General features: G+C 38.0%; 1 protein-coding gene across 9 annotated transcripts in view; it reads left to right on the top strand.

The window, feature by feature from the left end:
* The window catches only part of RBMS3 (RNA binding motif single stranded interacting protein 3), a 623,271-nt gene that overhangs the window by 195,453 nt on the left and 405,047 nt on the right, over positions 1-22,771 (top strand). For all 9 annotated transcript variants that reach the window (XM_036031515.1, XM_036031514.1, XM_036031516.1 and 6 more), the window contains one exon: positions 2,088-2,146. In XM_036031515.1, coding sequence (XP_035887408.1) covers positions 2,088-2,146 — 59 coding nt within the window. The remainder of the gene's footprint in view (positions 1-2,087; positions 2,147-22,771) is intronic.

Genomic DNA, 22,771 nt, shown 5'->3' with positions numbered 1-22,771 from the left:
GACAGTATATCCTTTCAACTGCTGCACTGTATTGCCCCGGAGTCTAATGCCTGGGTTCCCGGAGACATGGAGGCTGATTGAACTGGAAGATTTGATACAGGCACCTTCTCTATTTTAGAGGCAGCATAATGTTGTAGGTAGGCACTGTACCAAATTTAAGAATTTCACATCCAAGTTTCTGATGTAACTTTCATAAATTGTGTGATTTTGATCAAGTTACCGATCTTTTTGACCATACTTTCTACATTTGAAAAATCCATAAATACTTCCATCCCTGGAAATCTTTGATTTAGTTAGCTGTAGGAGTAGAGTCAGAAAGGTTGAGGGAAGGCAGTGGTACCAGGCATGCAAGTATGTATGTAGCTGAAACATTAGGGTGATTCTGGCAAAATACCCTCAATTCATTACTGGGAAACTCCATCCAAGTTCTGGCTGATTTTAACAAGGCAGGAGCTTGTAGGTGACTGGTGGGAATTATCGCAGGCCCTTGTATCAGATTTCATAAAAATATTCCTCTTTTTATTGTAACCTATCAATAGCTCAGCTCCTGTTGGCCCAAGGCTATAGGTATATCACTTTTGTGATGACATGCAATCCATCCATTTCTAGAGGACCCTCAGTTTATCTTTAGTCAAAAGTTATCTAAAAATTAAGAGGCAAAGGAGCCCTGGCTGGCATAGCTCAGTGGATTGAGCGAGGGCTGCGAACCAAAGCATTGCAGGTTTGATTCTCAGTCAGGGCACATGCCTGGGTTGCAGGCCACGGACTGCACATTGATGTTTCTCCCTTTCTCTTTCCCCCTTCCCTCTCTAAAAATAAATAAATAAAATCTTAAAAAATAAAAAATAAATAAAAATTAAGAGGCAAAGGGATTTCTAGCACTATTGCATTATCAACACTAGAATTTTAGAAAATGACCACCAAAATGCTTTAAAGAATTAATGAAATCGTAAAAGGTGATTACAAATGCAAAGAAAAAACAACCATTGGTGATAGGAAACTCAGTTCATTAATATGTGGAAAGTTTAATATTTTCCACATATTTTTACATTTAGGAACACAGGTTTAAAAGAAAACTTGCCAAATATTTTGTGACAGTGGCTGAAATCTTGAACAGATGTGAATTATTATTAACTTGGTACTTAAATTTGCATTATAACTTCTCCACATTATTATGTTGATTTAGACGCACCCTTTGTGGAACCTAAAGAAGACCAGGGTGTTAGGAAATCAACTTCTTCAGTCCCATCAGTTATGTCTCAGGAAACGGGCTCAAAGACATTGAGTTTTAGTCTCCATATTAGTCATATTTTAAAAGCAAAGCCCAGAATAGGTCATCTGCAAGAAATGACACAATAATGACTATATTAATGATGTATAGAGATGTTTATGGTAGGCACTTTGTTTTAGATGAAGTACCATTGGATAATTTATTTACTTATAGCAAGCATTTATTAAACTTCTATTACCTTTGATGGCAGACATTGAGAATACAAAAATTCAGTCCTTCTCCTCAATTAATTTATAGCATAATATGTATTTAATAATAAAACAACTGACTAAATACATCCATTTATTTCTACTTACCTGAGGAGCGCTGATAGAAAACCCTGACATTTCAATGGAACACTCTCCTAAATCCAGAAAGGTGATTATTATGATTCTCATAATACAGACAAAAATCCTTCCTTGGAGAGGTTTCGTGGAACTGCGTGGGGCTGCCACACTAGGTCAGCGCCAGAGCTGGGTGCCAGCCCTGTCCAGCCTGGCACCGAGGCCCTTGCTGTTTTCCACGCATCCACAGAGCGTGATTTACTTTGATCACAGCCACGCACGATCCTCTTTCAGCCACCTGTGACAGCCCGACAGGTTCATTTTTGAAGGTTCCCTACATGATTCCGTAGGGAAGCACATTCTCAACTTACGGCGAGGAACTGGTGAAAAGAGATCACCCCAGTGTGAAATGGGGGTACAGAGCTTGTTTTCTTGGTTTCTTCCTGCTCAACTGTGTGTTTGGCCATGTTTGTTATGGTGTTTTGAGTGTCTTCATGGGCTATGATAACTTTTTTTTTCTCTCTCTCTTTCAGGTATGGAAAAATTGTATCTACAAAGGCAATTCTTGACAAAAACACAAATCAGTGCAAAGGTATGTGTGAGGGCATCTGTACCTTTAGCTCTGGCCTGTGCTGTTCAGTTGCTAGCCCCTCCCAGGTGGCGGTCCAGGCACCCGAGGCACAATGGTTACAAAGTACAGTACATGGCAAACCTTTATAATAATGCCAAGGCTTTCATGACTTGTATTTCTAGTAACATTGCTCATTAATTTTTTTCATTAACAAACAAAATGAAAATCACAAATTAGAACAAGTACCAAATGGCTTCAACGTAAAACTAAATTACCTCTTAACAACTTTGGGTTGTCTGGTTTGAATGAAATCATCAGTGATGCAAATTGATTTCCTATATAAAAAGGAGGAACTCTGGGAAAAAACTTACCCATGCAAAACACATGGTAATTTATCTGTTCTTCAAAGCTTTAGCAACATAAGGTTGACTCGGAATGAATTTACTGATGGGCCCACTGTGTCTAAACTTTAGTTGTAAATGCCTCATGGGATCTCAAAGTTGGTATCTTGTTAAGGCTTTGTTTTTAGAGGAGCAGAAATATTTCTGAAGTATTTCACTATGTCTGTGGCTCATGTTTCTTCATGTCTTGCAATCCAATACTCTTTTAAGGGTTGCATTATATTATTTGCGAAATCTATATGGTCTCTCTTACATGACTCAGTTCTTACTGGAAAATTGGAATGCTTCTTGTAGCATGTTATTTGTTGTTCTTGTAATCCACTCTTTTTTTATAATACTGACAATAAGAAGTAGGGTGAGCCAGGATTGTTCTAAACACTGGCTCGATTTCATATATAAATAGAATGAGCACAAGTTTTAGGAATAAACACTCATACACTGCCAATGTATCCAAGCCTACTTGGGTAGTAGTAGTCAGATTTAATTCAGCCATTTAAAAATACACTTCATGTTTCTTATAAACTTATAAATGCATTAAGTGTTCAGGTACTATAAGAAAAAAATGAGGCATGGTTCCTGTCATCTAATAGTTCAATTTCTTGTTGAAAATAATCAAGAAAACCAAGAAACTAATACTAATAAAATTATTAGGGTCAGTATATGAGCCTAATATATGTGAGAGTGTAACAGAGGCATCTATGAAAGAGGTATCTGCAAACTACTGTAGGTACAGAATGTGGAGATTCCTTTTGGGGGAATTACGTTTATAAAGCCAAAGCACAATAATAGGCTTGATGTTCAGGAGAAAGAATTTCAGAATGTGATTGATCAGACCCACTTATCTAGAAAAGAAAAATGCACGGGTAAGGATATTGGTAGAGAAGAATGGAAGGGGTCAAGATTTTGGAGGCTTTATAAAAAGTTCTCCTAAATATTTGGAACTTAACTCGGTATGAACCCCTTCGTAGTTTCTTTTTAGCAGACATGCTAGGATCCTATGGTGTTTCAGAACAGGCATGTTGGCAAAGGTAAGTGAAATAAGATTACAAAGGAGAGAAACTGGAGGCAGAAAAAGAGCAATGTGGATTTGAAATCTCCATATCAAGAGGAAAATGAGGAAGGTCACCCAAGCAGTGTAGGGAAATAGAGAGGGGGGTTACCGTGAGTGTTTGCAAAGGCAGAAGGAAATATTCTCTAACAAGGTGACATACAAAGGTGCCAGAAAGGGATCCATAAAGTGAAGCCTACATGTTGAGCTTTCATGATTGGGAAAGATGGCTGTGTCACTACTGAGGTTACCAAGAGGGTCTGACAGCAATGGGGAGTTCAAGGGACTGATAAGACAAGGCATTGAAACGACCATCCAAATACATATTGAAATAGTCAGAACTGAAACAGGAGTAATATTGGAAAAAGCAGCTCGCCCAGAAGGTGTTTGTGCAGAAGTCGGAGGAATGATACCAGAGGTCTATAGACAATGAAGAAAATGAAGATTCATTGGTTGTAAAATTTTATGACATGAAATTCTAGGTTGGAGATTTTAGGCAGGAGGGAAACCATATGGAGTAAAGAGCAAGGGGGGATTCCCACTCACAGCTGCAGTGGGAGAAAGGATGTTAGAGAAAAAAACAAACAAAAAACACTTGAGAGAGCTACAAGGAAATTGTGTCCTCCAGGTGTTAGGCAAGAGATCAAAAACATGCAAATTAAAGCACTTTGCAGTGATAGTTCATGTCCTCTCCTGGAGCAAACGTTATGACATGCAGGCCATGCAGGGCTAGTTTCTCTGAGACGGGTTCACCTGTTCTTTTGTATACCACGCTAAATTGGCAGCTCCTTTTAAAATGTCAGTGTGAAGAGAACAATAAAGGACACACTATTTATCCTATTGATACTACTAATTCCATGGAGGATGTTGTCCCAAGTACTTTGTTCAAACATATTGTTTTAAATGTGTATATACGCATGCTCTTAGCCCTCTTTTATTCTCTGTATTGGAGCAAATATAAGATATGTCCCAAGTCTAGCTGATGGTATGCATACAACTCTCATATAGCCATTGCAATGACAGTCAAGGGGATTAAACCGTGTCCACTATGAAAATGGTTATTGCAGGTTAAATAAATATAGAAGAATATAAACTAACCTGTGTAATAAATATGTAAGTATTTGAGAATCATATTTGCTTATGATTATGTCTGTGGTGGAGCCAGACTCTTTGGTTAGAACACTGCCTTGCCATCTAGTAGCTGTGTGACCTATGCTAAATCATCCACCTTCATTGGGCGCCTCAGTTTCTCCATCTGTAAAATGATAACTACATATGAGTAATAGTGATATAGATGAATAATAATATAGATGAATACATTGATGAGTAAATGAGTTAATACATGAGTGCTCAACAATACCTCGTGTTGTCTGTTGTATAAAATACCGGCAATAGTTAGCAAAACAGGAATGTTTGTGTTGAGGTGATGGGAATATGGATGATAGATTATTATGAACTTTGTATTTCTCCAAACCTGTTATCATTGTCTTTTCAAGGAAAAAAATAGCAAAGCAGTTCTTGGGACAACTGTACTGGTTTCAACTGTATTTATGTTTTGGTTGTTCTTTCTATGAAACTTGAGTTTCTATGTCACATGTTATTTACTTATTTACTTGTCAGTGTAGAATTAATCACCAGTGTAAAGTAGTATCAGATGAAAATAACAATGACTTAGGAGAGAATGTTACCTTTGCTTCTTTAATTAATAGGCAGTAGTTGAGTTCGTCTTGACCTTTGCTTTCTGTGGGAAAGAATAAAAGGGCGTGTGAGGTGGCTTTTTCAAACAAAATCGCTGAGAGCGTCGAGCCTGTAATTAGAGAATGCAAATTGGATTTGGTCTTTTCCGAGACACTTGCTTCTGAATCGTTTGCAACTTTGCCTCCAGACTGAGACTACGCAATCAAAACTAAATATTACGAAGACAGGCTTTATTAATTTCGTTTCTAAAGAAATGGCATGGATTCAGTTTTTCATGAACTGCTGAACATGTGGCACATTATACGCAAGTTAGTGTTCAGTGAGGTGTGAGAAGGTACATGCGCTAGTCCCCTTGAAGATGAAAAGAGAAAGCACAAAATTAACCTTGCTGTACTAACCCTACTCTAGACTTCACTCTATCTCAGCATCTAAAATAAAGGCTTTGTTCTGTCCTGTATCCTACCCACGCCTATTTCTAATTCAGCATATTAAATATTTTATAGGGTTCTATTACTATCATTATTGTCTGGTAATTTTGAGAAATCTTTGTAATAGAAAAAAGTATATGCTTTGGGAGCTAGACAGCTGCAAATTTTTCCTCCAAAGTGTTTTATAGTTATAGAGAGGGTCTAGCCAAAAGAGGTTTATAGTTATGAATACATGAAACAGAGTTTTTTCTTATATTATTATCATGTATTAATTATTGTATTATTTTCCATATGAGAAACTGTTAACCTACTTTTGCCGCACCCTGTATTTACTCAGTATTGGCTGCTGATCGCTGTTAATATACATAACAGGCAAAGGTAAAACTAACCGGAAACATTAGATATAATAGGTAGCCTTGCTTTTCTCAACACGTATTTATATTTGACTGCATTTAATACCATAACCTACCTCTCTAACTCTTTTGCAGAAATTATTTTATTGGGAAAACATTTTAAACAATTTTTATAAAGTTTGATATAGTTGAAATAAAATGCTAGAGCTATGTTGCTTTCGCCCATTATCTGAATATTACTTTTAATGAATCCATGTCTTATAACTCAACAGAAATCCCTTTTGCCTTTAAAGTCCTTAGTTTAAAAATCAGACTTATATGAATATACCGAATGTGCTCCCTTCTTACCGCACTAGGTTAAGTCAGGCATTTCTTCCAAGATGCCCCTTCTCCAGGAGTCCTCAGTAGATAGACTCTTCCTATCCCCCCTAAACTCCTCACAGCACCACCGCCTTTGAGGGCCGTCCCGGCGCAAAGATCCCGTGCTACCTTTCTCCTTCCTCAAGCTGTTGTGATTAGTTTGTGTCCTTTATTTAGATTATAAATGACTCGGGATTCTGGTGGGAGGACATTGGCAAGGTATGGAGGAAACAGAATGATTCAGAGTGGTTATTCCACTCCTGAATTCCGAAGGCTCGTTTTTTCTTCCCTGGGGTCATTTGATGCCACATCAATGAGAAGAACAAACAGGGCCGGTATATGTCTCCCCGGCCTGTGGAATCACCGAGGGTACGAAAGACAGAAACATACTCATGTTTCCCAGAGTCCTTTAAAGCGAATATTTGTAACTGAGAATATTTATTTATCAATGTGGAAGTATTCTTTGTATTGGTTTAACATTATCCATGTTTACTTATCCACGATTTTTTAAAAGATTTTATTTATTTACTTTTGGAGAAAGGGGAAGGGAAGGAGAAAGAGAGGGAGAGAAACATCGATGTGTGGTTGCGGTTGCCTCTCCTGTGCCTACAACTGGGGACCCGACTCGCATCTCAGGCATGTGCCCTGACTGGGAATAGAACCTGCGACTCTTTTGTTCGCAGGCTGGCACTCAGTCCACTGAGCCACACCAGCCAGGGCACTTACCTATGATTTTATAAATATATTAGAAATTATATACAGTAATATACAGGGTCTGGCACAAAGAACACCCCTTTTTTTACAAAACCTTTTATTACAAAATCATAAGCATGTAATTCTGTAACATAACAATATACTCAAGCACATGATATGACATTTTAGGTGAAACGTTCAAATTAAAAGTATAAATTATTACACCCATATTATTACCCTTAACTATACTCAAGCAGGCACTACTTCTGCCGAACCCTGTGTATTTAAATGATATGTGAAATATTATAATGTGACAGATATAATATGAATATGTTTGTTTTTTTCAAATTTATATAAAATTGCAATAGCATAATAAATATCCTTTCAAATATGTATAGGGTTTCAAAAAGAAAGATTTTTTTTAAAAAACCCACTTCAAGGACTTTCTTCAAGTATTTTCCAATTAAAATCGATACCAAGAAAGTTTCCAAATAATAATCTTCCTTGGACAAATTAGAAAACATCTCTAAACATGTTTTCTTAGCTGACAAATAAAGTTATTTACACCTATGACTCAAAATTTTTTTTCAAAATTACATGAGACCATGTTTGTACCCAATAGTATGCCTGGCATGCATATATCAGGTACATTTTTCTGTGGCCGTGAACTTGGATTTCTCCTCATAGGAACCACATTTTCTAGAGTTGCCACATATCTTATATCATTTAATGCAGTTCTGAGCACATATAAATGTTCAAGGAATGTGTATTTCATAAATTGGCATGTGTTTATTAAGACTGGCTTTGATAATATCAAAAAGTATAAGTACTTAAAGAATGTTTCTTTCACACATTTTGGTGTTGACTATGTGATAGCCCTAAAGATTTTCTGAAGGCCCACAAACCTGATGTCGTTGAGGAAAAACACGTTCTGGCCCAGTAGCAGGTGGTGGAATTCACTGAAATTGAATTGTATAGGTTCTGAAAACCAAATGCTTCTTTGTTCACCCTTTGTTATATACTGTTTACTCTGTTGCCTCATAAGTTCAAAGGTAAAAAGAAAACAAAAAACCTAAAAGGTTTTGCTTCCTTAGTGGTTGAAACCATAGTAAAGGCATTTTTTTGTTTAAGGTGTGGTGAACCGTCATTTGATTTAAAGGCTGCCATTGTTCTTACTGACTTATTGGTTATTTACTTTGCTATTAAAATAGCCACTTTTTCTTTAATTTAGTAAATAAATTAGAACTTCAGAGTATGACAAAGAAAAACTCATGCACATAGCTAAAACAATAAAAAAACAAAAAATCTCAAATCCCAAAACTATAAAGAACAACACTGAATTTGAATGATGAATATATTGTTTGTTATGGTTCTGCAAGTGGCTGTAAGTGGGGTCAAATGTCTCTTTTGCTAAAAAAAATATTGGTGATGTAAAATCCCTATATCATACGATATTTTTAAAAACTGGTGTGCTTTCCTCCCTGCTATGGAATAAGAGAAAACGGCAAGGATTGCCTTTAATTTGTACAACATCAGTTAAGAAAAGGGCAGTGCATTTAAATTGTTTGGCATCCAGATAGACCTACTGGCCATTCTGCTCACATCAGCCGTGAGCTGGAGAAATCTGTACTCACAAGGCATATTTGGAACACCTCTAAGCCACTTTTAAAGCTACAATTTTTCTTTTTTATTTCTTTTTATTTTTATTTAAGTATACTTGGTATACATACTATATTAGTTTCAGGTATATAGTATAATGATTCTACACTTATACACTTTACAATGTGATTGCCTCACTATCGCTTATAACTATGAAACCATTACAATATCATTTTAATAATCTAGTCACAAAAGGACAAGTATTGTGTGATTCTACTTACATGAGGTACCTAGAGTAGTCAAATTCATACAGACAAATGCCAGAATGGTGTTTGTCGGGGCTGGGAGTTTGGGGGTTTGGGGGATGGGAAGCTAGTGTTTAATGGATACAAAGTTTCCGTTTGGGAAGATGAAGACATTCCAGAGATGGGTGGTGATGATGTCACACAGATGTTTGCACAACTGTGTGACTATATTAAATGCCACTGAGCTATATACACTCAGTTGTTACAATGATACATTTATGTTGTTTTATCACAATAAAATCGAACCAAGGAATTCATCAAAAAATAAGTGTAATAATAAAAATAAATGAAGATGCAATTGTTCTCCAGAAGAAATAAGAAAAAAACTTAAGCTGTAGAGGTCCCAGCTGTTGAGGTTCTCAGGGCTTGTCCACTCCAGAAAAGCAGGAGCCGAAGCAGCAGATTTTAGGGAAGCGACTGTTAATGAATGCACTAGGCTCTGGGTTTGACTGTGATGTGAAAAATAAACATAGTTGATAGCATACTAAATGAAATCAAAGTGGCAAAATCCCGTGAGAAATATAAGTCACCTTGGAATTTATGTCTTTAGGGCACTTTTGTTACAACAGATGATTAAAGTGAAAATTGTAGTTTTTTTATTGAAGGGATGACTGAAAGAAGTAGACTCCTTTTTTTCTGAAAAAGAGAATTATGTGAGGCATAATTTAAAACTTCATTTAAAACAAACTATTAAACCACTGTGCTTACAAAGTTTCCAAGGGTTCTCGAGCTATTTTTGAGTTCAAGGGGTTAAAGTTCAGAAAATCGCTCATTTCATATGATACAAAGACAGTGTAGCCCTGGCTGGTGTGGCTCAGTGGTTGAGTGCCAGCCTGTGAATCAAAGGGTCACTGGTTTGATTCTCAGTCTAGGACACATGCCTGGGTTTCAGGCCAGGTCCCCAGTTGCGGGTGCACAAGAGGCAACCACATGTTGATGTTTCTCTCCCTCTCTTTCTCCCTCCCTTCCCCTCTCTAAAAAATAAATAAATAAAATCTTTAAAAAAAGAAATTATGGCTCATACTTTTCATAGAGAAACAGGTGATAAAATTGAGAATGATTTGATTAGAGGAAAACTTTAAATTTTTATTTTTTAAATATCATAGTATAGTGTATACAACATGATGATTTGGCATACATACACGTAGTAAATGCTTACTACAGTCAGGCTAATTAACTTGTCATCTCTTTACACAGGTACCATTTTTGTATGTGTAATGAGAGAACCTAAAATACACTCTCTTAGAAAGTTTCCCGTATTCAGTGCTGTATTATGAAATGATTATCGTGCTACATATTAGATTTCTAAACATATTCATCCTACATAGGTAACAACAACATTGTACCCTTAAATCAACAACTCATTTATCCTGCTTTTTTGCTTGTGGTAATCACCTTTGTACTCTCTGCTCCTATATATTTAAATTTTTATGGTGCATATGTATGTGATATCATGCAATCTTTCTTTTTCTTTCTGTGTCTAACTTATTTGACTGAGCACAGTGCCCTCTAGATTCATCCATGTTCTTACGGATGGCAGGATCTCCTTTTTACAGGCTGAATAGTATTCTAGTGTGTGTGAGTGTGTATCACAGTTTCTTTATCCATTTATCCCTCAAGGGACACTCGTGTCTGGACCATTGTGAATAATGCTTCACCAAACATGGGAGCACAGGTATATCTCTTTGATTTCATTTCCTTTGGAGATATACCTGGAAGATGTATTCCTGATTATACAGTGGTTTTATTTTCAGTTTTTGTGTAATGGTTGTATCAAATTACATCCCTACCAGCAGTGTAAAGGGTGGGGGGGTTTCCTTATCGCTACACTCCTGCCAGCAACTCTCTCTGTCTGTCCTCTCTCTCCCTCTCTCTCCTCTCTCTCTCTCTCTCTCTCTCTCTCTCTCTCTCTCTCTCTCTCTCTCCAATAGCCATCCTAACAGGTGTGAGGGATGAGGTGATATCTCATTATGGTCATGATTTGGATTTCTCTGATGATTAGTGATACTGAGTATCATTTGATATATCTGTTGGGTATTTGCATGTCTTCTTTGAAAGATGTCTACTTAGGTCCTCTGCACATTTCTTAATGGGGTTGTTTGGGGATTTTTGCTGTTGAGTTGTATGAGTTTCTTATATATTTGAAATATTAATGCTTTATCAGATATACTGTCAGCTGATATTTTCTCCTGACTAGAGAAAAACTGAGCAAGCCAAAGATTTCTATTCAAAAAGTGGAATTTTTGGCAATCTGTCACAAGTTTTAACCACTGTTTAGAATCAAATGTGCATATATGATTTCATTACATATGTTAATGTATTTATTGATATACATGCATGATTACATGAGACAGGGGAAAATATTTTGGGGTTAATTATATCATATGTGTGTTTTCAAAACCATTTTATGAAGATTTACCTTAAAGGTATGTTTCTGTTTTATAAAATGTAAGTTTTGTGGTTTTGTTGTTTTTTTTAAGATTTTATTTATTTGTTTTTAGAGAGGGAAGGAAGGGAGAAAGAGAGAGAGAGAGAGAAACATCAATGTGCAGTTGCTGGGGGCTGTGGCCTGCAACCCAGGCATGTGCCCTGGCTGGGAATCGAACCTGCAATGCCTTGGTTTGCAGCCTGCACTCAATCCACTGAGCTATGCCAGCCAGGGCTCATAAGTTTTGTTTTTTTTTAAAAGGTTGAAATTAAATTCCCATAGGTCTTTGTAACTAAGCATCCGCTGTGTCACATAAACCAAGTAAGTCCTGGAATAATTATTCTGCCTTAGAAAGTGGTCAGGGTCTTTGCAGTTTTCTTCTTTTGTAGGAATCTAAGACAATAGTGAGTTAAAATTGCACATAGAGCTATCAAATAAAATCACAAGTGCGTATGTTTGAACTTCGTGGGAAAGTTAATATTGCTACTTTGCATCATTGTATTCCCACCTATGATGTCCTATTAATATGAATTATCATTAAAACTACATACATCCTATTATGTTGTCCAGTTTAGCCTATGTTTCCTCGCTCTTGGTCCTGCAAACTTTACTGGTGAAGAGCCATTCTGTAACTCTGCTTCTTGTTAGAGAGACTTTAAAAAATATGTATGTCATGTTAATTTCCAGGTAAGACAGTTCCATTTTGTTAGTGAACTTCTGTAGACAATAAAAAGTCAGCATGATACGTGAGCTGATGAAAACACCAGACGTGATGGCAAGCCAGATGGCAGTTTCCCCGTTTTGGGAGAAAGAATTATGGTATCTCTAATAACCAGGCTTTCGTAGCACCAGGGGCTGTCAGGCTTCCACCAAAATTTTTATCTTGTGTTTTCTATCTGAATTCCCGTAAGCAAAAGTAAACTCTTCAACTATGTCCCGCTAGCCTACCAACCAGGCAACCAAAGAACCAAAAATTAAATTAAGAAAATAATAAAAAGGAAGTGAATCCCAGCACAGGAGTCAGAAATGGGGTCTTTGGTTTGTTGGCCTAGAAGACAACTGTACCAGAATGAGCTTGGGAATGAGTAGGTGATGAGCTACAGTGTCCTCGGAGATGTGGTAGGCAGTGGTCATAGAGACAGGAGACATATATACACTAACATGCTGTGTAGCTCAGCCTTGGTCAAATAGTTGTTCAGCACAGTAAGATCTAGAAGTCCCTTAGAACATTCCTGTAATTCATCAAAAGGGCCAATTTGTGTAATAAAGGAATGTTGTTTGGCTGCAGCGCTGCTCAAATGTATTTCAAGGTGAATGCTTTTTAGAATAGCCTAAAGTGCTCTTATTTTCTTAAAGCCAGCCCACTATTTAGGTACCCGTGTGGCCCTTGAAAGAACATATATCTTCAACTTTCAGTAGCCTACACCATTGTTCAGTGGGCATCAAGTAACTTCAATTATTATTATTATCCCTATGTTACTAATGAGAAAGCAGGCCTGGAGATGCTGAGTAACTTCTTGAACGCTCATGTAGCCAGCATCCAAAGATCTGCCAAAACCTCTCTCCTCACTCTTTGCTCTTCCTCACTCAGGATAATCCCCAGACGTAAAACCAGCAGCAAATGGCCCTGAATGTTATTCATGACAAGCAGACACATGCACAATGTTCTGAGTTTATGTAAAGGCAGACAGTTTGAAAGAAACAGGCAGTAGTTTTTACCCACCCATTTCCACGCCACTACAAAACAGTATCGATCAGGCATTCTAATCTGGTTTTGTCATTTAATAGAAGCATGAAAGAGCATGCGGATTTTGCCTTGAAAGCCTAGATACCTTTTGAAAACTGTGTTGTTCATTTTGTTTTATGTAGAGTAATTTCTAAATGTATTTTAAGAATGGTGTTCTGTTCACTTCAATTTCACACTTAAATCGTCTGGACAAATGTCTACCCTTCTACGTGTTTTAGCTTGTAAGTGCACACCAGTTGAGTCGGTGTGGGAAAGTATCGCAGAATTATGAGGGTAGCAGGCAGACCAAGGGCAGTCGACAGTTGCTCTTACTCTCGGGATGCGGAATGAGGCATGCTTCCTTACAGGGCCTGTGTGGTCAAGTTCCACAGCAAGTGCTCTCTTTTATCTTATTTAAGCTCTGTTTAGCTTGCCTCTCGTGCTTGCTCATGGGAATAAGGTTAAGACCTCTGAAGAGGCCGCTCTATCCCAATTACTTACCCAGGCTCCGTGCTTCTCTTTAAATAGCTTGCACTTGGTTGTGCAAAGTGTTTGGGGGTCATTATCTCCTCGATGGATGAACCCGGGCATAAACAACTGTTTTCTATTTGGAGTCTAAAAGTATGATAAAGTTTAATCAAAAAGGACTTTTAAATGCTTTGAATTTATCTGTGAACCAGTACTTGTGCAAAACACCCCAATGCCTGCTGAGGTCATGTGTTTTTTTTTCCCTTTAAAATTTTTCTTCTCTCACACAGCCCTTCCCCTGTCCTCATAATTTCTTACTGCCTCAAGTTGCCTTCAAATCTCTAACTACAATCCGAAGGCTCTCACTTTCTTGTGTTTTTTTCCTCTCTCTGTTTAAAATTGTTGTTCAAATACAGTTTTCTGCCTTTTACTCCCAACCCAGCCCACCCCCTCCAGCCCCTCCCACCTCCCTCCCTTTTCCACACCCCCCCCCACCCCCTTATGTGTTTTAAAGAAACCTTGAGTATTTGTGCCTAGTTTTTTTCAACAGGTCTATTTAACAGGCATATGTTTTACTACCTCAACCTCCCTCTAGAGTCCCCTGCCAGAGTTCGAGTCTGAATTTTTTATAATGTTTGGGTTGGACTGTAACTCCATTTCTTTCTTTTTTTTTTTTCTGGTTTGTGAGAGATACAGGTCTCAGGCCTGATGTTCTACCTCCAGATTCCAATCTTCACACTAGATCCTACTCATTGGGACTATTGAGAAAATTATTTTACTTCTCCGGAGTCATCACTTGCACTTAGCCTGTCTTTGTTGATGGGATTTTTATAGGAAATACCATAATGCCTTGCTAGGCATCTATTTCATATTTGTAACTCAGATGATCTCATTCTGGAGTAGGGCATGGGGGTGTTTTGTCAGGTTTCTTGTTCATAGGCAACTGTGAAGTCCCTGTGCGCTGGGAACTATAACATCCTGTCTCATGGCATCTATATTCCTCCAGAGTTAACAGCGAGCCTTGACATTGCCAGAATTCCTTGAATGTTTTGGACAAATAACGGGGGGGGGCGGGCGGTAAAGGCTTTTCATTTGGTTTTAATTGGACAGTTAAGCACTACCTGAAGCTCTGTGCTGCAACTGGCTTCATTCAGGCTCCAAACAGTTTGTAGGTGGCTGTTCAGAATTCCCAGTCATCATTAGCCAACTGCACACATGTGGAAACACACAGAGGCTGTGACCTTCAGGTCCACTCCAGAAATACAAACTTGGTCTCTAAGTTTAGAGAGGAAATTCTTTTCTCTCTTCCTGGCCAGGAACTGGGAGTGATGTTTTGCCCAGGTCACACGGACGTCCAAGCCGTCCTGGACAGCAGGGGAAAAACTGACCTCCTGGGTAATATGTGCGTCATTAAAACTTGACTGTGTCCTTGGTCCAGGGAGCCACAGCTCACTTAAAGTGTGCAGGCCCTTGGGATGTTTTTTTTTTTTAATTTTTTAATTTTAATTGTTGTTTGAGTACAGTTTTCTGCCTTGGAATGTTTTTAAAGATACAAAACATGAGCCCAAACAATTTAGAAATTATTGATAATTGATTAAATTATTGATGCTTAATGTATGGGAAGTCAACCAAAAATTGAATTTGGAGGGATAGTGGCGATGTTTCTTATCTGTCAGCTCTGTTTAAAAGCAAAGGTGGTTTTTTATAACTACATATCAAGAGTCACTAAACTTCCTAACCCTGTGAGCAAGTAAACTGAATAATATCATTTTTTCTATATGAACAATATTTTAGGTGTATAAAATCTAAACCGATGAATGTAATTTTTTCATCAAATCACTGAAGTCTCCAACATAACATAAATGTGCATATAATAGAAGTGACTACTCTGGTTAAAGCACTAGAGTATTTTACAACCATTTAAAAAGATAATTGTTAAGACTGAGATAGCATGAAAAACTAGCTACACTAGGGAAGAGAAAAATAGAAAAATTTATACTCTGTTAATTATTAGGTCAAAACCTAATGTATGATAATTACTGAAGATAATTTTGTTTGATAGGGGGGTATCATTACTTGTTGACATTTATGTCTTCTCCTCTGGACTACAAATTCTTTGAATGAGCAACCATATTTTCCTCTATCTGCAAAACCAAGATCTAGCACATAATAAAGGCTAGTATTTCTCAGGTAATCTGCATAATCCATTAAAAGATAACAAATACCTAGTAAAACAGCAAAAATGAATGATGTGAAAATAATTTAAGAGTACTGAAATTTAACAAGGAGAAATACAGTTCATTTATTCAATAATAATGTTTAAGGATGAATCTACATTAAAATTCAGTTATAGGTATAAATTTTTAGGTCTCTGTCATTTTCAGTGAGATGTCAAATATGGTAGACTTCTAATTACTTATTATGGAATATAAGGCAAAGCTTTCATGATCTGGCCTGTCCTCTCTCTAACACGAGGCTGACTACACTGTTCTATAAGGCGAGCCCTGCACAACTCTGAAACGGAGGGAAAATTCACATTGAAGTCCAGGTGAGTAGCATCACATGGAGTTGTACAAGGAGCAGCCTGTGTGGCCATACTGATGGCCCTGGTCAGTTCTCATCTCTTTCCATCATACCCAGCTATTTCCACATCATGTGCAAATGTACTTGGGTGCACGTTCCCTTTGCCTGAAACATCATGTTTTCCCCATTTAGTAATAAACTCTGGTATGTAGTGTTTACTATGTACAGAAATTATGCTAAGAGATTTACATAGGTTATGGCAGTACTTTCCCAATTGTGATACTTACTATCCTCATTTTTATAGGTAAAAGAGACAAGGAACTTGTCCGTATCTTCACAACTATGAAATAGCAGACATGGGATATAAATTCAGGTTGGCTTTGTTCTAAAGCCTGGGTATGCAATCTCATCCATCGCCTGTGCTGTTCTGTACTCTTCCTTGTCTTTCAAAACTCAGTGGATTATTAGCACCAGCCTTCAAAGCTTTATCTTTCCCTCTGTCCCTGCTCAAGCTGACTTAGATATCCCTCTTCTATATCTGGTAATAAAACTCTGTTCTCTCCAAAGTTTAGCCAGCTCTTAACAATCTGGATATAATCAGTGATTTTTCCCTTTCATGGTCCTCTTAAACCATGACCTTATCGAGAGCAAGAATTACACACTTCTTCAGATTGAAAAAAAATGACTGTATCTTGTTCGTTTCTTGTTCACTTGTGCTTGCACATGCTTGACACATGAAGTATTTATCCAGTGGATGTCTGGACAAATAATGTAATGAATGACTTAACCACATCTTAGGTTCTCAGTACCTGGATGTAGCACCAAGAAATCATCATGTGTGTGATTTGGGTTGTGATTAGAAACCAGAATAAAATTGTAGCCATTTATCACCCAGCTGGAGTAAACACAGGTTCTTGTTAAATCATGTGAAGTTAGGGATCTTTTGCAGATTCTTTGCCTTTTTAAAAAACAGTGTTTTAATCGTGTCCCTTAACTGCTTAAAACCTGTTTGTGACTTGGTATTCTATTTCGTATCAAGTCTGATCCTTCAGTGTGGCATTAAGAAACCACTGTCAACCCACAGTATTTTTTTTATTCTGTTTCAACATGTACCTTTACCACTAAACAGACAGTTACTTCACTCTCCTAACGTACCATGCATATACCACCCTTGGGTCTTTACTCAACCCATCCCTACCTCCCAGAAGACCATTCTCTATAGACTTCTTCCATTATAAACCAGACTTAAACTACTGGGTAACTTCAAATTCTACTTAGCCAGTGCAAGCTTCCCTATCTACATGAGCTCTTGATATAAAGTCTCTTCTCTATGAATTCTTATTGCCTCTGTCAGATAATTTACCACCTAGTGATATTGTTGACTATTTCTAGCAGTGGTTTAGTTGTACTAGCATGGTTTTCCCTGCAAAACTCTTAATAGACACCATGCATTTCTCTTGTTTAAAACCACGAAGTACTGAGGCCCCACTATGTGCTAGGGAACTATGCTGCCTATATTACAAAACATCTTATCAGGAATACATTTGAGTTTTCCTTAGGTTAATGACAAAGGAGAAAATCTTTCTTTTTTTAATTTTTTAACTTTTTTAAAGATTTTATCTATTTTTATTTATTTATTTATTTATTTATTTATTTATTTATTTAGAGAGGGAAGGGAGGGAGAAAGAGAGAGAGAAACATCAATGTGCGGTTGCTGTGGGCTGTGGCCTGCAACCCAGGCACGTGCCCTGGCTGGGAATCGAACCTGCGACACTTTGGTTCGCAGCTCGCGCTCAATCCACTGAGCTACGCCAGCCAGGGCATAGGAGAAAATCTTTCAATAGAGAATTGATTAAAATTCAACAGTTGGTTTCTAAAAATAAGTTTGACTCTCAAACTTAACAGTGATTCTAATAATTCATTGTTGTATTTGAACAGATGACAGCATACAACTACGTCTGTGCTTGGGTGTTTTGTGTGACTTTAATATTTAGCACATAGCATATGTGGGGAACAGTTTTTACTGTCATCTGATAGTTGGCGCCTCTGTGAGTCTCTGTGTTTGGCCTACGAACTGCTCCACGTTAAAAGTCCTCAACCCTATATCTAGCCCAATGCTTTGCCAATGTCTGCGGTTAGTTATAAACAGAAACCTGGAAAAAGAGTTTGAATTGTAGGCTTAAAAAAATGGAAGCTATGGGCCCTACTCATAGGACCATCATATATAAAGAATAACACTCTTTTTGCCTTTATTAGGAGGATATTGCACAATCATTTCCATTTATAAGAATAATAACAAAGTGGGATTTTCATGTCATGACTTGAAAGTTGAGGGTTCCACTGTGTCTTAGGAAAGAATGAAAACACATGCATCACAAGACGAACTGAAAACAGAAATTTCATATCTGTTCATGTTCTGAGTCACTTTGGTGGCATTTTGCTCCTGAATTTGCAATTCCTTGAAGAGCAAAACTTGGAGGGTGGAAGGTGAGCTTTTCCAATAACATTTGCTTTAAATTTATGTACAGTGAAAGGTCTACTGTTGTGGTACAAGTATATATTTATCAGAAACATTAGCAAAAGCATCCCCTTTTCTTATAATTCCTAACTATTCATTCAAGGAAAGAAAGAAATGGGAAAGTCTACTCCATGGAACGGTTATCTTCCCCATCTTCAACAGATGTTCGTTGGAATCATTTAGCAAGTAGAGACTTGTTCTGTCATTTTTATGTTATGCTGGTTAGTAAATAAGTACATCACATATTTCTAAATTTAGGATATGAGCATTTGCAAAGGATAAAAAAGGTAATTTATTCTTTAGCTGCAGCATGTGATGAGTGCAATAAGCAAATTTTGCTTCTCTTGGCATTATCTTTTAAATTAAATTATCTAGAAACAATAAATACTGCGCGAATCCTTCTTAAATTTGATGATTTCAATCTGTGAGAATGTCCACAAGGATCCTGTAATAAGTAACTTAAATAGTCTTTAAACTTTAAGATTGGTTATCAAGATATTAATGTAATTGCACTTATTTATATTTTCTACTTGATATGTGGCGCAGCCTGTTTTATTGTTTCATTTTTCACCAAGAAACTGGCCCGAAGACTTGAGAATTAGCACTGAGGGCCTTACAGGGAAATAAAAACTAGAACCAACAAAGCAAAACACAAAGCAGTGGAGGGGAGAGCTCCAGACCCGCCTGTTCCTTGTAGATCAATCTTGGACAAAGGCTGTCTAATATTTCAAATCCGGTGGCATGTGAATAATACTGCGTGCAGTGGGCTTCCACCTTTGGCATTTGGAATGCATATGTATGAGCTGAAGAGTGTTCTGACAATCCATCTTTTCTTTACAATCTTTGCAGCCATTCCAAAAGTCCTTAGCTGGAGGATATATTTGGAAAGTGCTGCTTTTCTGCTCTCCACACATTCAGGTAACCATTCCCCAGCTGCTAAGGTTCCACTTGAGAGGGAACTCGCTATTACCGTTTGTGCTGTGTGTCATAAATGGGCCCTATTATTTTCAGCCAGACCCCTCAGCAGCATTTCCAAAGGAGCAGCTCGAGATTTGATTATACGCGGCTCTCTCTCTCCTTTCTCGAACACATCCTTTCACATTTGACATTTACACCGGTTGCGGATTTTTATGTAACTCGTTAGAGAGCAGTCTGAACCTTAAAAAGGTGTTAGTCTTCCTAGAACCCCCGGGCAAAGGCAAGTCTTTTATTGGACTTAAATGTTTTGAGTTGAAAGCTGTACTTGTCTGATTGGAAAGAGTTTCAGGGAACAGATTTTGTTATTTTTCTAAGCTAGGCTGCAGGAATTGAGCTGGAGATATCACTGACCAAGAGGAATTTTTTTTTTCCCTCAAAGAGCTGAGAACCAAAGGAAATGACTCCAGTGTTTAAAATCCTTTTATTTCCTCTGCGGATGATATCTGTGCAGCTGAGACGAATCATTCCAGTTGGCCCCCACCCAGACTTTATGGGAACTGAGATTAGGAAGTTGTACGGTCAAAATAGTCGTCGTACAAATTGCTTCCAGCCTAAAAACCTCAAAGTTCTTGACAAAGCCATGATTTCTTACACTTGACTTTTTTTTTTTTAACATGGGTGACTGATCTATCACTCATTAATTACCCTGCCAAGATTTCTTCAGTTCTTTTAGTAACTCTTAGATATATATACTTTTTCCATTTCTCTTCATGAGGGGAGGAGGCAGAGTGTTTCAGAGAAGCATGCAACGGGGTGCCTATAAAACTCGCCTTTGTGAGGCTCCACATTTCACCCACTTCCGTCACCTTCCATTTGAAATAAAATATTGCTGGGCCCCAGTGAAGCTTATAAAAATGTGCTTTCTTCCTTTCCTCCTTTCATTCTACACTTTTCTTCTGGCCTTGTTTTTTTCAAATCTGAGCAGAATGAAATGCTGGATGTGGCTTCAGACTCAACACCCATAACTTCCTTGGACACGATCATGCTTGGGGAGAGAGAATGGTGCGCATCGCTCTCTGAAGTGCTCTCTGCCCCAGGCTTCCCTCCTCAGTCCTCAGGATCTTCCTCACTCTTTGTATTTCAGGATCTTCCTCACTTTATGTATTTCTTGTGCCTCGCCTAGCGACTGACATGTTTAGAGGCCTTCATACATACTTCAACAATGCAATAGGCCAAAATGCGTAGCATATGATGGAATCAGATGCTTTGAATTGGTAAGGGAGGAATTTATAATACACTTTAAAGTGCCAGAATTATTCTCTGAATTAAAGCTGTGCTGAGGAGGTAGCAACAGACACAACTCCCAGTTCTGAAACATATTTAATTTTGTCCTATATCTTATTTACTTCATGGGAAGTTATGCAGCAGAAGGCTCTCTTGCCATGATTGACTTTTTTTTTTCTGTACCAACCATGCTACTCAGACTCCCATGGAGGTAATTGCTCCTCTATCTCAATATTGTTTTTGCTCAGAAGGCTTCATATTTGATGGGGATTATTAGTAGTTGTCTTATTTAACACATACAACACATTAAAGTGGACATTCAGGCTGACATTTAATACTGAGTGGGATTTACACATACTCCTTGCTAAGTCTAATTCGTTGGGTCCGACATTTGTCAAATGTGTCTTTTTGGCCGATCCTGTGCTTGACACCGAGAATAAGAAACCGGGAGGATATATTGCCTATACCCAAGCACTCAGAGAGCAGGAGGAGCACATACTATATGTGTACAACTAGAAATAATAGGAGCATAGTAGCTAATAACAACATCTGATGTCCAGTGAGCAATTAATACGTGTCAGACCTCCTAATGACTCCCCATGACTTAACTCATTTAAATCTCCCAGTGGCTCTGTGAGGTAGATGTTAAGGTTATTAGCATTTCACAGACGAGGACACCTAGACGCTGTTTTCAAGATCATTCGGCCTCCAAACCTCAGAGCCTGAGTCCCGGCAGTTCCCAATGATAAGCTCTTAACAGCTATGCGGTAGTGCCACAAATAAAGGGCTCTTCATCAACAATGAAGAACTGACTAAATTTTCTCTGCGTTTGGATAAAGCACAGAGGAAACTTTTAGGGAGGAGGTGGTATTTGAACTTGATTCTAAAGCATGAAGGGAAGTTTATCTAGCAGAGGTGGCGGAGAAAGAGTGACCTGGAGAGCAAGGAACGTGGCTGTGGCACACAGCTGCAGAGAAGCGCATGGCATTTTTCTGATGGCTTAAAAGTCGAGTGCTTGTGTGTATGGGAACAGCAAGTGATACAACCTGATGTGCAAGCTCAATTCCTATTGTGAAGTTTGTTGTGTAAAAGAGCAAAGAGCATATCACAAAGGCAGTGGGAACCAAGGAGAGATGGATAGGAAGAGGAAAATAATGTGGTTAGAGCTATGTTTTGGAAAGTCAGCTCTAGCAAAAGAGTTGGAAATGACAGAGGAGAAGGTAAGCTACATGCAGGAGACAGGCTAGGACAATGGATCCTTTCCCTTGCATCCTTTCTTCTGTTAGTGTGACAGGGAAACAAGGAGGCCAAAGGAAGGTAGGTAATCCTGAGCCAATAAGGTGACGCCTCCAGTAGAAATTTAGCCCTTACCTATCCTCAAATAGTGTTTATCAAATTCAGAGCAGATGTATGTACCAGGCACAAGTTAATAAAAAATGATTGCTCTTTAAAAAATTTTTTGTTTGCTGTTTCTCAGTACTGAAAGTGCCGATCTCTTTTTGATTTCCAAGATACATGCTGTATTTCCTCATGGCATTCCATTATGACTCACTTGTGTTTCGCTCTATGAGTGAGGTTAACAAATCTTATATTGTAGACGTCTGAATTTGGAAGGAATCATAGCGTATTCCCTATGAAGGTCAAGGTTCTTGTCAAAATGAATATTAACTCTTCCAACTGCTTGTAACATGCTTTCCACAGAAAGACCCGGGGTCACTGCTGACTTGGGGCGGGTCTCTGCTCAAATGTCATCTCTTCAAGAGTCCCCTCCATGGCAGTATTATCTAAGACAGCACCCTGTCACTTCCTCACTCTTCCCCCACTTTATTACTTTTTTCATAACGCAGACATTCTATTTCATTCCATTCCGTTCCATCCTTTATTGCATTAAACCCT

This window comes from Phyllostomus discolor, chromosome 7 (assembly GCF_004126475.2).
Source record: "Phyllostomus discolor isolate MPI-MPIP mPhyDis1 chromosome 7, mPhyDis1.pri.v3, whole genome shotgun sequence".
NCBI classification, from domain to species: Eukaryota; Metazoa; Chordata; class Mammalia; order Chiroptera; family Phyllostomidae; genus Phyllostomus; species Phyllostomus discolor.
This window is presented reverse-complemented; position numbering and strand designations above follow the sequence as displayed.